This window comes from Neolamprologus multifasciatus, chromosome 6 (assembly GCF_963576455.1).
Source record: "Neolamprologus multifasciatus chromosome 6, fNeoMul1.2, whole genome shotgun sequence".
In the NCBI taxonomy this organism is placed as follows: domain Eukaryota; kingdom Metazoa; phylum Chordata; class Actinopteri; order Cichliformes; family Cichlidae; genus Neolamprologus; species Neolamprologus multifasciatus.
The window spans coordinates 20012023-20026800 of record NC_140444.1 but is presented as its reverse complement, the minus strand read 5'-3'; the positions used below and the strand labels follow the sequence as shown (position 1 = coordinate 20026800).

Genomic DNA, 14778 nt, shown 5'->3' with positions numbered 1-14778 from the left:
AATTTATCAACAAAACTTACAACTAATTATAAATCATCCTGGTAAAGAATTTCAGCTACTTCAACATTATAAATCCACCTTCCTGTACTGTAAATTACTGGCAGCGGGTGGAGTACACTGCACGTCGCCATACAAACGACACATGATGTGAATCTTTTTAGTGATACCCTGAACCACGGAGAAGCATCTGAGCTTAAGCTCAAAGAATGTGATAAACAGAAAAAAGACACATACAAAAACAAAATATTTTATTCAATTTCATCATTAAGATTATTATACATTTTTGCATTGAAACAAGCTTCATTTTGGTATGGTGAGTCGTGTGTGTCCATTTTGATGTGGATCTTGATTGAATATGTTGAATGCTTCCATACGCAAAGAGACACTTGGTTGCTGTTTTTTTTTCTTTTCTTTTTCTTAATGAACACCTGCCTGGAATCGTTACACGATGGGATTAGGGCAACAGTTGCATTAAAAAAGGAAGACGTCCTTTAAAAAAAAACATATGGCGACATTCCAAACTATACAAACAAGATCCGGCAGGCCAATGTCTGAGAAGAGGTCAGGCATGTGTTTGAGAAGCACTTTTTGGTTGAGCTTTGAGGCAATGTTTGAAATGGCCTTGCTGGTGATGAGCCCATATGTCTGTTGATGTGTTTGGTTGTTTTCAAGGTTCTCTGTTTGTGTGTGTGTGTGTGTGTGTGTGTGTATGTGTATGTGTTTGAGTCTGGGAAGCAAACAGATGTGTATAAGAAGCAATGAAGTGGATATGAAATGTACCTGCAGCTGTTGTATGTGTGTGTCTGTATGCTTGTATGCATTTGTGCTCAGAAGGAGAAGTATTTGGTGAACCACTCCTGCTTCAGCCCTTCTGTCCCCCTCTGCTCCAGGTATGGCCCCCTGCACGACACAAGACGCAGACAGGTTTAGTGTTTTAATCACAACTAATTCAGAAACATGACGGGAAGAAAAACATTAGTAACATTTTATTACACGTCCCACGACTAAGGGCATAATTCCCCTGTAATTAAAACAAATCTCAACGGATTTTATTTGAAATTAAAATGTTATTATATCTGCATACTACTACTTTAAGGTAGGTACGCTAGAATAAAGTTGGTAAGAAGCCAGAGGTTTTTACAGGAATTTAAACTACAGCGTAAGCAAAAAAGTAAATAATAGAATATCCATCATGCACATCTACTTAATGAATATTGAATAAAAAAAGTAAAAAGACAAAATTGAGGCAATTTGTGCCCTGAAAAGTACAGTGTGCGATGTAAGATGGGAACACATTGTTTTTATTCCAAATTAGTTACCTCATACTTAAAATTACTAATTAGTCCTAAATTTACATAGTAATAATGATAATAATAATAAGTAATTACAGTATAATTACTTCCTTGTTTCCTGTAAAAACTTGACTTAGTGTGTCTACCTTTAAGTATTTGTATGTGAATATAATTACATTACAATTTTGAATTAAATGGCATTTATTACAGGTTAATTACACCTTTAGTTGTTATGCTAAGGCAGTGGTTTCCAAACTTTTTTTGCTGGGCCCCCCTTGTTTTACAAGAAAAATGTTCGCGCCCCCCCTCGCGCGCGCGCGCACGCACGCAAGAACACATCCTCCAACCACACACACCCATATTTTGCTCCATTGCGGTTTATTTCACACCTCAAACATTTAGTAAACAATTAAGCAAATACAAGTAATATGCAGGTAGCAAGAAAATAAACTAATAAAGTCTTTTATGCTACGTCGGCACCTACACGGGTATTTTTGAAAACGCAGCTGTTTCGTCCACGCGTAAACGGCGTTTCGAATCACCGAGAATGGAGATTTTTTAAAACTCCTTTTTTGCGTTTATGTGTGGACGAGGAATATAGAGTTCGTCATGCAACGTCAAAGGTATGTGCCTTTTTCACGTCACGCTGTGCGCCACGTTATTGTTTACATGAGATGAATTGCAGAATGGCAGATAGAGACGAAATACTGTTAATCTGACTATCTGCAGGTTTTACACGCTTACATATACACGCAGTTACTGTCCCTCCATTTAGAAAGGCAGAGGCATCACGGTGTAATTATTAGTGTGAATGCTTGTAAAAGCATTCACAGTATTGTTCTTCTACATCTTTATTCTATTTTTTTTTTATTATTATATATTCCGTACGTTTTTTGTACTCTATCTCCTTCAAAACCGTTCAACTTAGAAAAACCATTCAAACACCATTAGATTCCTCTTCTTTTGGACATGACTGCTTCTATTTTTCTCATTTTTAACATTTATATTTTTAATTTTATTCAACTTTTTTCAACAAAAATTTCCCATGTATTTCAATGGGAGAGTCTTCAAATTTTCATTCAACTTACTCATTTTTCAAATCTAACTACTTCCACATACATTGACATAGAGCCACCATTCAAACTTTAAAACAAAGACAAGACATTCAACTATTCGACTTGTATTTATCTTTTCAATATCTGTCATACTTTTTCTTCAGTTCCAGTTTAAGTTTCATCTTTTTTTTCAGCCGTTTCAGAGTTTATAATGGGTGTGTATGGGACGGAATGTTGACGCTAGAGTGAGACAGCTCAACTGCTAGAGTGAGAGGAGGGGGGGAATTAATCTTAAAACCTTTTCTTAAAACTGCTGCTGTGTCCGCAGCGTTTGCTCTACAGCTATGATTTTACCCTCAAAACGTAGCCATCGCTGTCCTCTTTCATCTAATGTGTTTATTATTGTAATAGGTGTTATGGTTCTTTCATAAATGTCACCAATGCACAGCCTCCTCCCTCCAACTCTTCCATAGACTCTAATGTTAAAATGGCTAAGAAAGTTTGTCTGAAAATCAGAAGTACAGGCTGCCTTTACACTGTCACCACGTCCATATAATAAACTCCACAGGCATGAAAACTGAGAATTCAGTAGACTAGATATTGCTGCCACTCACGTTGAAAGAATTTTCTTAATACGACTTTTACTTTTCATTTGGGAACGATTTGTTTCGGGCTGATGTTTCTGTTCATTTTAAGCAGCACAAGTGAGGCGCATGTCTGTGTGCGTGTGTCCGGAACCATAGGGTGCAGTCACTATAGAATCCAGGCTCACACGTGCCTCCTTAACGAGCTCAATCTCTGTCTGCCAAGGTTAAATCTAAAAATGTCTGTTGCATCTAAGCAGTTGTAATAAGATTGACTTTTTCAATAGGTACAATAAGACAGATTTGACAGGGCTTTGCCACAGATTAATAGTTTGTCAGTAGTTAGTATATGCCAACTGAGTAGAGCATTGTAATTGGCCTGTTAAATTCAAGCTTATTGTTTAATGGTGGACTTGTCTTCTGCACACAGGTGTTTCAGATCTGGGCAGTTGGAGTCAGTTGATGACTTTAAAATCATCTTTTCTGACTTGATAATTAAAGCTCACAACATTTACCTGTCTGTAGTTGATTTTCCCACATTTTAATTAACTTTTACTAATCTCATCTCATTTAATGTCTCTGTTTATAGTCTGTATAGTTTATCCCTCCACTAACACACTTAAAGTAGTCTTAAAATAAAACCCACAAAACAGTTCAAGATGAAATATTTAAATATTTCATTTAATGCCAGTTGCCCTCTTTTTCTGTTTGTCACTCATTCGTTTGTACTCAGGCAAAAAGTACCAATTTGTACACTGATGAGTCTAGTGTATTTTTTCCCCTCTTTCTCTCTATGTCTGACACACACAGAGACCAACACAGAGACATGTATATGCTCATTATTGCTATTCAAACTGATGGTCAAATTTCCAAGCACCACCTGAACGCCTCATTTGTTTTTAACCCATCACTGGACCAACTGTCGTTATTCCGCTTTCCTCTCTGCTGTGGTAAGTACAAAACACTCAGTATTGCACTGTTTTATTTTTATGATGGTAAAAATACATGTTTGACAATTAAACTCACATAGCAAGGCCTTTTAAAGTTCAACAGAGTTCAAACAATAAAGAAAGCGAAAAAAAACAATAACCTTCACTATTATTTATATAGGTTTATGACATTTTGCTGTTAGTAGCAGTGCTAATGCTAGCATCAATGCTAATGCTAGCAACAATGCTAATACTAGCCATAGTGCTAACACTAGCCTTAGTGGTTGTTAACTGTCAAAAAGAGTATTCCTTTGATATTCCTGTGAGAGTTATTGGCAGTCAGTGAGACAAAAGTAACAAATGAGCTTTATTATTGCCACTGTGGCTCAGTTTTAACAGTAAGAGTGCTAGCGTTAGCACTGCTGCTAGCAGCAATGCTAACGCTAGCAGGAATGCTAACGCTAGCAGCAATGCTAGCGCTAGCAGGAATGCTAACGCTAGCAGCAATGCTAAGGCTAGCAGCAGTCTAACAGTAGCCTTATATAAGTGGAAATACTTCAGTTAATTAGTTTTAATTATAAAATGGCTGCTGTGTCAGCTGGTGTGCTATATTACTCTATAATTACCCTGCTGACTATAAGTTCAGTGTATCATGTCGTGTGGGTTTGTATTTCTGTTGTTAGTCTGATAATACTGTACAGACAACTAACATATTATTTCTCGTCTTACACTTTCAGGAACCTGACTGACATCTGTGCTTTGCCTGGTAGGTGTGCACATACTGCAAGAGAAGTAGACCAAAAATAAAAATATAATCTGACTAATATAAGCTGTAAAGTGATGGGTTCAAACTTTGTGCTAGACCTTTTAAACACAATTTTATAATAAATACACATATGTGCAGCTTAACAACTGGGCAAAAATATTTTTTTCGTACATTTTTGTAATCACACTACATGTGATTATTTAACGATTCACTCATTTATATAAATATATTTTTAAAAATTAATTATTCAATTGAATTAAATAATTATTATTCTAAAAAATACCCAACTTTTTTAGAATAATAATTTTTTACACATGGCAGCCACAACAGTTTAGCTTGAATATTTGTTTTGTCCTGTTTCAGTAGTCACAATTAGTTCATACAATTACCATGTGATATCATTTTAATAAAATTATTATTTTTTTCTTCTTTTTTGTTCACAGTGTGCAGAAGAAGAACAAGGACGAGATCTCCAGACTTCTGTCTCACATCCCAACCCCCCATCCCCTCTATCCTCTGTCCTGCTCCACCTGTTGTCTCTGCCTTCTTTCCATCCGTATTTCACTCTGTGGTTTGTGAGGAATTGTGCCAAGCCAAAAAACCTTATTGCGGTTTGATTTCAAAGCCGTGTCTCTCCTGCTCTCTCTGTTCTCTCTGCTAAATTTTCTCTCTACCTGTTTTTCACTCTTGGCTTGCTGCTGAAAAACGCCAAGCCAATAAAACAATAAAGAGTGCATATTTTGCCTCAACCTGAGAACAAACTGAACAAACAAAGAAAACTCTAATTCACGGTTTGATTGTGATTTCCAAGCCGTGTCTCTTCTGCTCTGTCTGTTCTCTCTTCTAAATTTTCTCTCTACCTGTTTTTCACTCTTGGCTTGCTGCTGAAAAACGCCAAGCCATTGAAGCAATAAAGAGTGCATATATTGCCTCTGCCCTGAGAACAAACTGAACAAACAAAGAAAACTAATTCACGGTTTGATTGTGATTTGCCAGCCGTGTCTCTCCTGCTCTGTCTGTTCTCTCTTCTAAATTTTCTCTACCTGTTTTTCACTCTTGGCTTGCTGCTAAGTTGTGCCAAGCCAATAAAGAGAGTGCATAATATTGTCTTGACTGAAGAACAAACTGTCAAACAAAGACAACTCTTTTAGAAAAATAAAAACTGAAATATAAAGACAAAAGCATCTCCTGGTGTGTGTGAACATATAGAAACACTTTCAGGTGTGGAAAAATGCCAAAGAAGCAGAAAAAATCACAAGCAGCAAAACAACGCTGGAAGAAGTTTCATGAGTTTCACAAAGTACCAACATGTGAACAAGCTGAGTGTGATTTTCCTCAGACCTCTGCAGAAGACAGTGTGTCTACAAAGACCAAAGCTGATGGTGTCCAAAAGGCAGGTCAACATGTTCCTGCACATGTACAACAGGTATCCTATGCGGATGCTGTAAAGAGTGGACTGCAGCATGAATTTAATGAACATCAGGTAAACCATAGAGACCAACATGTGGTTTCAAGTGCCCCACAGGTGGGTTATCTTGATATTGTAAAAAGTTGCCGTCACAGTGATGTGGCAGGACCGTCTCATGCAGAAAGAGTAAACTTTGAAAACCAGCCCTCTGTTACACATGTCTGTGCATCTCACAGCCAGGCACATACTAAATATGGAGACTCCAGAAACAGTCAGTGCACATGTAACTCACTCACATTTCTTGCTTTCCTTCATGAGAATGAAAATATGACTACAGCTGACCTTAATCTGGTCTTGGATAAAGGTGATGTGATGTACAAAGAGGCCAAGAAAAGATTTCCTAAAAATATTCATTTGGCAACCGATGAGCTGCCAGGCAAAGTTGATGCTCGCAGATCTATGTATCATGTCGATATGACACAGCCTTCCCGGTATGGGACATTTGAAGAACCTCCAGAGGAAGCAGTAGATACCTTTCTCAACTTTGAAGCAGGACTGAGCTGCCTGTTGTCAGATGTGCAGTATGCCTTACTGGTTATGAGTGGATTGTGTATCGCAGTGTTCAGATCCACATCAGGCAAATATGGGTTCTTTGACCCACACTCCAGAACACCCAGTGGTCTTCCTCTAGCACTATGGTCACGTAATCGTGGTACAGCTGTGATGCTGAAATTCACACTCCTCAGTGACATGATTAAGAGGCTCCAAGATTCTTATGAAATGATGGAGATATCACCTTCTTGTAACTATGAGCTGAAGCCTGTGCAGTTCTACAACATGAGCACAGTCAACCTGAGTGATACTATTACAGGCACAGTCTGCAGACCAGCAGCTGCCACTGCTGTGGCACCTACTCACTCTGATGCAACTGTTGATGAAGCAAACTCCTCTACTCCAAGGAGAAACACAACCACTGATCTGACTGAGAACATCTTTTGTCAAATGTCCATTTGTACGCCACTGGTGAAACAAAAAGAAGTCCACATGACTCAGTTCACATCATATGAAGATCAGAATGAACCTCCTAATATACCAACTGAAGAACTATGCAGTGAATTAAGTTTCCTTCCATCAAGGGATGGTTTTTCATGTCAATCAAATGCTGCAATAAAAAATGTTGCATCCTGTGACCTTTCTGATATAGTTTTACAAAAACTGAAAAAAGTTAATAAACAACAAAGGCACAAAATGAAAAGAAGATTAATGGCATCAGAGAAACCCAGAAATCAGAGAAAAGAAAACCAAAAAAGGAAAGAACAACAAAAGTATGCTTCAAATAAAGATTATAAAGAAAAGAAAAAATCTTGCACAAGCGAGGCATATAAAAACAATCCTGAAGTTAGACAGAAACAACAACAGTATATTAAAAGATGTTACCATGCGAATGCTGAATTCAGAAAGAAACAACAACAGTATGTTAAAAGACGTTACTGTGAGAATGCAGAATTCAGAAAGAAACAACAACAGTATGTTAAAAGACGTTACTGTGAGAATGCAGAATTCAGAAAGAAACAACAACAGTATGTTAAAAGACGTTACTGTGAGAATGCAGAATTCAGAAAGAAACAACAACAGTATGTTAAAAGACGTTACTGTGAAAATGCAGAATTCAGAAAGAAACAACAACAGTATGTTAAAAGACGTTACTGTGAGAATGCTAAAGTTAGACAAAAACAAAAACAATATATTAAAAGACGTTACTATGAGAATACTGATTTCAGAGAGCAGAAAAAAAGCTACATCACTAAAAGGTATCGAGAAAACTTAGAATTCAGAGAGAGACAGAGACAACTAATGAAACAACTAATGCGAGACAGGTATCAAAGTAATCTTGCATTCAGGATTATGCACAACAGGAGATGTGCAATGAAAATAAAAAGGAAATACAGATGGGTGAACAGACAAACCAAAGAGAGTGACAACAGTGTGATCAACGAGGCTATATCTGTGTTCAAATCACACATCAAAGCTGGCCCATCATACCCATGTACTGTATGCTTCAAGGCTTCATTTCCAAACCAAGTGCGACCCTGCACAAGGTCAAAGTATGTCAAAAACCCACATGTGGTTGCAACATGTTTGACAGGAAGGTTTGTTCATGTTTGTGATGAAAACTGCAGAAATGAGCAGTGCAATGTTCCCAATGAGAGAAAGAGAGAGTGGATTTGTCACACCTGCCACGATCATCTTAAAAATGGATCCATGCCAGCACTTGCTGCTGCCAATAAACTGGAGCTTGCTGATATTCCACCTGAACTGTCTGATCTCAACATACTGGAGAGACATCTCATAGCCAAGTGCATACCATTTGCCAAGATCATTCCTCTTCCCAAAGGCAGACAGAGAGCAATTAGAGGGAATGTGGTCTGTGTCCCATCAGAGGTACAGGAAACTGTGGAAGCACTACCTCGATTGAGAATTAATTCTCAGGTGATGAGAGTAAAACTGAAGAGACGCTTGTCTTACAAAGGTCATCAGCTGTTTCAGACTGTAAGCTGGTCTAAACTTCTGCAAGCACTGCATAAACTCAAGCAGATTCATCCACAGTATAAGGATGTGAGCATCAGAGATGATGCTGAGCTGTGTGATCCAACACTTCCTGATGAAGATGAGGAGGATGAAGATGATGAAAACATGAATGAGGATGATTATGATGAGGCTGATTTAATGGAAATTGACAGCTGTGAGAAAAATGCACTGAGTGAAGCACAAAATAAAAATGAACAGGACATTGACATGTTACCCTGTAATGGTGAACAACCACGTGAACAGATGAGCGATGATTCAGAGCAAGCAGATGGACTGACTAATGGTGGTTTTGCACTCGAGTCTTGTTTGCAGCCCCCTGATGTGGCTGAGGAGATATTATGTTTCAGTGAAGGAATCTACTCTGTTGCTCCAGCAGAGAGAAACAATCCAATAAGTTTTTTCAAAACACCTAAACTAGAGGCCATGGCCTTCCCTGTGCAGTTTCCTACAGGCCAAAACACACTTGATGAAAGAAGGCTGATCAAAGTATCCCCCAGTGGGTATTTCAAATCAAGACTTTTCTGCATTGATGATCGTTTTGCCAAAGACACAAACTATTTGTTCTTTGCACAGTTTGTGACTGAAATACACTTGGCTACTTCCAGCATGACAATACAGTTAAGAAAGGCAAAGCCTCTGACCAGAGATGGGAGAAAAATAACCTCAGGCATGTTACAAGATAAACACGAGGTGGAGAAACTGGTGAGAAATAAAGACGCAGTGAGATTCATGCAGCCTCTGAGAGGAACCCCAGCCTATTGGGAGAAAACAACAAGAGATCTTTTTGCCATGATCAGACAGTTGGGAACTCCCACGTTCTTTTGCACATTTTCAGCTGCTGAAATGCGCTGGCCTGAAGTGATTGAGGCAATAACAAGGCAGCAAGGTGAACAAGTGAATTTTGAAGGACTCGACTGGTCAGCAAAGTGTGACATCCTGAGAAGCAATCCTGTCACAACAATGCGCATGTTTGACAAGAGAGTTGAAGCATTATTCAGAGATTTACTCTTATCTCCTGCACAGCCACTTGGCAAAGTCATTGACTACTTTTACAGAGTTGAGTTTCAGCACAGAGGAAGCCCACACATACACTGCCTCCTGTGGGTAGAAGGTGCTCCTGTGTTTGAGGAGGATGATGAGCAAACTGTTGTGGATTTTATAAACAAATACATCACAGCTCAGCTGCCTGATCCACATAAACAACCTGAACTGTACAAGAAAGTAACAGAAGTGCAAAAACATAGTAAGAACCACACAAAGACGTGCTTTAGGAGTTTAAACTCCGGGTGCCGTTTTGGTTTTCCCAAACCACCCTGCAATGAGACAATGATCACAAGACCCAGTGAGGATGATGCACTGGAAGTAGAAACAGCAAAGAACAAGCTCAGACCACTGAACCAGCTGCTGAATGAGCCTGAAACTGCTTCCATGAGTTTAGAGCAGCTCTTGGCAAGATGCAAGTTGACACATGCAGAATATGAGAGATACCTGAATAAAATGAACACAAGGAGTACGATCATACTAAAGCGTGATCCAAAAGACTCTTGGATAAACGGCTATAATCCACATCTGCTTGAAGCCTGGAACAGTAATATCGACATAAGCTTTGTTCTAGATGCTTTCGGCGCTGCAAATTATTTAATGAAATATATATCAAAAAAAGAGGGCGGGCTATCTGAGTACCTGAAAACTGTCATTGAGAACTCCCATAAGGACAGTGTAAATGAGTGCGATGAAATGAGAGCCGTCATGCAGGCATATTCAAAGAAGCGAGAGATCAGTGCACAGGAGTGTGTTGCTCGTGCATGTGGTCTTCACATGAAGCAATGTTCACGTGCTGTAATATTCATACCAACTGATGATAATCCTGTGAAAATGAGTCGTCCCCTGTCAGTTCTGGACAACACAACACCCGAGTCTTCCAATGTTTGGATGACATCTTTGAATGACAAATACAAAGCCAGACCTGAAACACCAGAGTTTGAGGAGATGTGCATGGCAGACTTTGCTGCTACTTGCAGGATTGTCTATGGCCAACAGACAAAAGGTAAAGATGTTTTGCCCCTTCTCAATGAGATAGGATTTGTGCAAAGGCGCAAAAACGATAAGCCTGCTATCATCAGATTTCACCGCTGCTCACAAGAAAAACATCCAGAGCAATATTACGGAAGACTGCTTAAACTGTACCTCCCTCATCGTTCAGACCATGAACTGAAAACACCATCGTTGCCAACCTATCAGGCTTTCTATGGTGCTGGCTGTGTACAGCTACCAGGTACTGACCGTCTTGAGTACGTGCAACACATTGTCAAAAGAAACAGAGAAAAATATGAGAAAAACAGTGAGGAGATCGAGAGCGCTGTTGAGGAATATGAGCAGAACAGAGGTGTGACTGACGAATGGTGTAATCTGGCACCTGAATCAGATCTCGTAAGGTTGCCACTTGTTGAACAAGAAAGAGAGCGAGACAATGAAAATGAACAGGAAGATGTGCCCGACTACAGCCGTCAGGCTGATGCTTCAACAGAAGTCAGAGCCATCAGGGAACCCCCTGCTATTGATCCCACATTGTTACGTCAGATGTTTCAGAATCTGAATAAGAAGCAAGTCTGCATATTTTATGCAGTTAGAGACTGGTGCATTAAAAGAGTCTGTGCTCTAAATCCAGAGCAGTTTTTCTTTTATATTAATGGTGGTGCTGGAACAGGAAAATCACATCTTATCAAATGCATCTACTCAGAAGCATCTAAGATACTGAGCAAAGTGCCCAGATATGCAGACGATGTTGACATATCAAAACCCACTGTCCTGTTAACTGCTTTCACTGGGACTGCAGCATTTAACATTTCTGGAACAACACTGCATTCTCTTCTCAAGCTGCCTAGAAGCTTAAAACCTCCCATTCAGGGACTTGGCAATCAGCTGGATGAAGTCAGATCTGAACTTTTGAATGCTGAAATAATCATCATTGACGAAGTGTCTATGGTGTCAAGACATCTCTTTGCATATGTAGATGCAAGACTCAAACAGATCAAAGGGACTCGGAGACCCTTTGGAGGCATGTCAGTCATTGCTGTTGGAGACTTCTATCAGCTACCCCCAGTGCGACAGTCTAAACCTCTCTGTGTGCACGACCCGTCTGAGATCGACCTGTGGCGGGAGCATTTTCAAATGATCACTCTGACTGAGATTATGCGTCAGAAAGATGATGTTGTCTTTGCTGAGATGTTGAACAGAATTCGTGTGAAAGGAAAGTTGGATGAGCTTTGCGAAGCAGATAGAGATTTGTTGTCAGAGGCCATAACTGAACCAGCCCTTTGTCCAACTGATGCGTTGCACATTTTTGCAACTAATAAAGAAGTGGATGCACACAACTCTTCAACACTGGCTCTGCTCCATACTCATGTCATTGATATCCATGCAGATGATTATAGAAAAGATTCTAGAACTGGCAGAATGGCACTTCAAGACAGACCATTGAAAGGAGGTAAAAACGAGTTACCAGACACACTGAAGGTTGCAGAAGGAGCTCGTGTCATGCTCACCAGAAACATTGACATACAAAATGGTTTGGTTAATGGAGCTTTTGGAATACTACTTAGAGTAGTTTACTCTGAAAATGACCAACACATCATCAAGCTTGGACTTAAAATGGATAATGAGACATCTGGAAAGAATAACCGCACACCAGCAGACGACATGGTGTACATTGAGAGAGCTGAAGAGAATCTGAAGCAGAAAGGAGTGGTACGAAGACAGTTCCCAGTGAAGCTGGCCTTTGCATGTACAATACATAAGGTACAGGGTATGACAACCACATCAGCTGTTGTCTCTCTTAAGAGCATTTTTGAGCCCGGCATGGCCTACGTAGCTGTCAGTAGAGTGACGTCTCTCAGTGGACTGTATCTTCTTGATATGGAGGAGAAAAAAATATTCACCAACCCAGAAATCACTGCAGCGCTTGAGAACATGAGACAAGCCAACCTTGATGACATGATGCCTCTTCTACACGTGAGACAAACACTGAGCAGGTCAGACGTTTTCACCATTGTTCATCATAATACAGAGGGACTGCCAGCTCACATTAATGACATCAAGAGTCACCATGAATTGTGTCTAGCAGATGTTTTGTGCCTAACAGAAACACACCTGCGGGGCTCTTTTGTTGCAGAGAGTCTCCACCTGGAAAATTACAATTTGTTTAAACGCAACAGACACCTGTCCTACACAAACTTTCCCCAGATGGCAAACAGAAGTGGTGGTGGAGTTGCTGTTTATGTGAAAAGTGACATTCAAGTGCATGAAAAACAGTACATCCATAATGTAACTGACCTTGAATTTCTGGCTTTAAAGGTTGAAGCACCAGTCAGTGCACTGATTGCAGTTGTGTACAGACCTCCAGACTACACTCTGAGGCCATTCCTGAAAAACCTGGTAAGCCTATTAGACTCATTGGAGATCATGGACTGTCATCCCATCATAGTTTGTGGTGATTTTAATGAGAATGTTTTATCCAGTGCAAACAAACCAATCCTGGAGCTGTTTGAGTCTAGGGGATACGCACAGGTCATCACTGCCCCTACCACAGAGAAGAACACACTGCTTGACCTAATTTTCATTTCTCAGCCAGAGCGATGTCTCCATTCTGGAGTCATGAAGACCTACCATAGTTACCATGACCCTGTATACTGTGTATTGTCCTGTGATGATTCATGATCTAGATCTTTGACTACAGTAAGTAATTTCTATATTTTTGAATGACATAAGAAAGTAGAGCGATATTTAAAAGTTGGCTTAAGAAAAAACGCCCTGCATTGCAGTATAATGTTTGAATTCTTTTACATAAAATACAATTAAATGAATTAAGTAATGATATCAGTAAAATATAACAATTTTATTTATTACAGAAAATCTAAAAATCACCTACAGTAATCTATGAATGTCAGAAAAATCAAATATACCAGTTTAAAACGAACAGTGTAGGCATATCCTCTCTGCAGCCAGGCTTCAAAATCCTGCCAGGCTGCCCCAGTCTCACTGTGGCTGGGAGGGAGGGAGGGTGGACCAGAGGATTGCCCAAACAACGCATATATGTTCAACAGCTTCTTCCTTGTTTCTGAGAGAACAACACAGACTAAAGGTTTAAAATACCTAATTACAGCAATAATGACAGTTAAGCCACTTTATGTGTGCCTTTATTTTAAAATACTATTTACAAAAATGTTATTGATTTTGGTTTGTTATATTTTTGGACAAATCTTACGATGAAACATACATTTTTATGAGCTTTTATCATGTTTCAGCCAGTGCATTTATCAGGGTGGGTCTGGGATGATAAATGCACTGGCTGATAAATGCACACTTCTGGCCAGAAGTGTTTCAGCAGTGTCACATATGTACTACATATGTGACACTTGCTTTCTGTTACCAGCTGATACCCTACATTTGTATAGACATTGGATCTTGTGAGGCTGGGGAGTTGAGTGGGGTGGGGGGGGGGGGTGCGGTGGGAGGTTGTTAGGTTTTTGTTTTTTTGTTTTTTTTAAGAGAGACACAGTCCTCCTGTGTCTTCTTCAAGCTTAAAAGCGTAAAATCCAACAGTGTGAAGCACATAGCAGCCAGAAACTGTAATGCCACAGATCAGAGAGGCTTCATCATCACCATCTTCATTGCCGTACGACCAGAGTGTGAGACTTCACATCTGGAGCACAGGAGAGATTCTGTGATAAGTCTTCCTTCTAGCTTGTCCCACAAGCAGTCGGTGAGATTTACTCGCATCAAAAAGGGTTAATGACATAATTTCCATGAAAACATGTATTAATTTTTTGTAAAGTGTTTAAATTGTGTTTTCACCTGACCTTAAGAGTGTTAGAGTGTATTGTAATGTCTGTACTCAGGTGTTTCCCTCTGTGATCCATCCCCTTCAGAGCTGAGACACTCAGGACTGAACAGACTGCACAGTTTCTGTGACTGAGCCTCCAAAATACCTTCTTTGAAACCACACATGACAGAAGGGCTTTATATTTGCAGCAGCACTACTACAGGTATTCAGTTTATTACAGGATGTGTTTGTTTCTTAGGACCAGCTCTAAGTGCACACTACCTAACATATACACCTTTCTGTTAATTACAAACCAACTACTCTGGATCATATG

General features: G+C 39.6%; 2 protein-coding genes across 5 annotated transcripts in view; one reads left to right on the top strand and one right to left on the bottom strand.

Annotated features, from left to right (window-relative positions):
- Positions 1-233: 233 nt before the first annotated feature.
- fam184b (family with sequence similarity 184 member B) overlaps positions 234-14778 on the bottom strand; it is a 48949-nt gene continuing 34404 nt past the window's right edge. For all 3 annotated transcript variants that reach the window (XM_085162732.1, XM_085162730.1, XM_085162731.1), the window contains one exon: positions 234-900. In XM_085162732.1, the coding sequence (XP_085018858.1) occupies positions 828-900 (73 nt within the window). In that variant the 3' untranslated portion in view covers positions 234-827. The remainder of the gene's footprint in view (positions 901-14778) is intronic.
- Positions 2141-14742, top strand: LOC146516887 (uncharacterized). 2 transcript variants are annotated; one of them, XM_085162729.1, is made up of 3 exons: positions 2141-4626; positions 5070-13057; positions 14551-14742. In XM_085162729.1, exons 2-3 carry the CDS (start codon positions 5858-5860, stop codon positions 14554-14556), a joined length of 7206 nt encoding a protein of 2401 aa, XP_085018855.1. In that variant the 5' UTR covers positions 2141-4626; positions 5070-5857; the 3' UTR covers positions 14557-14742. The 2 variants fall into 2 exon arrangements, with proteins under 2 accessions (XP_085018855.1, XP_085018854.1); XM_085162728.1 differs by having other exon boundaries at positions 5070-14742.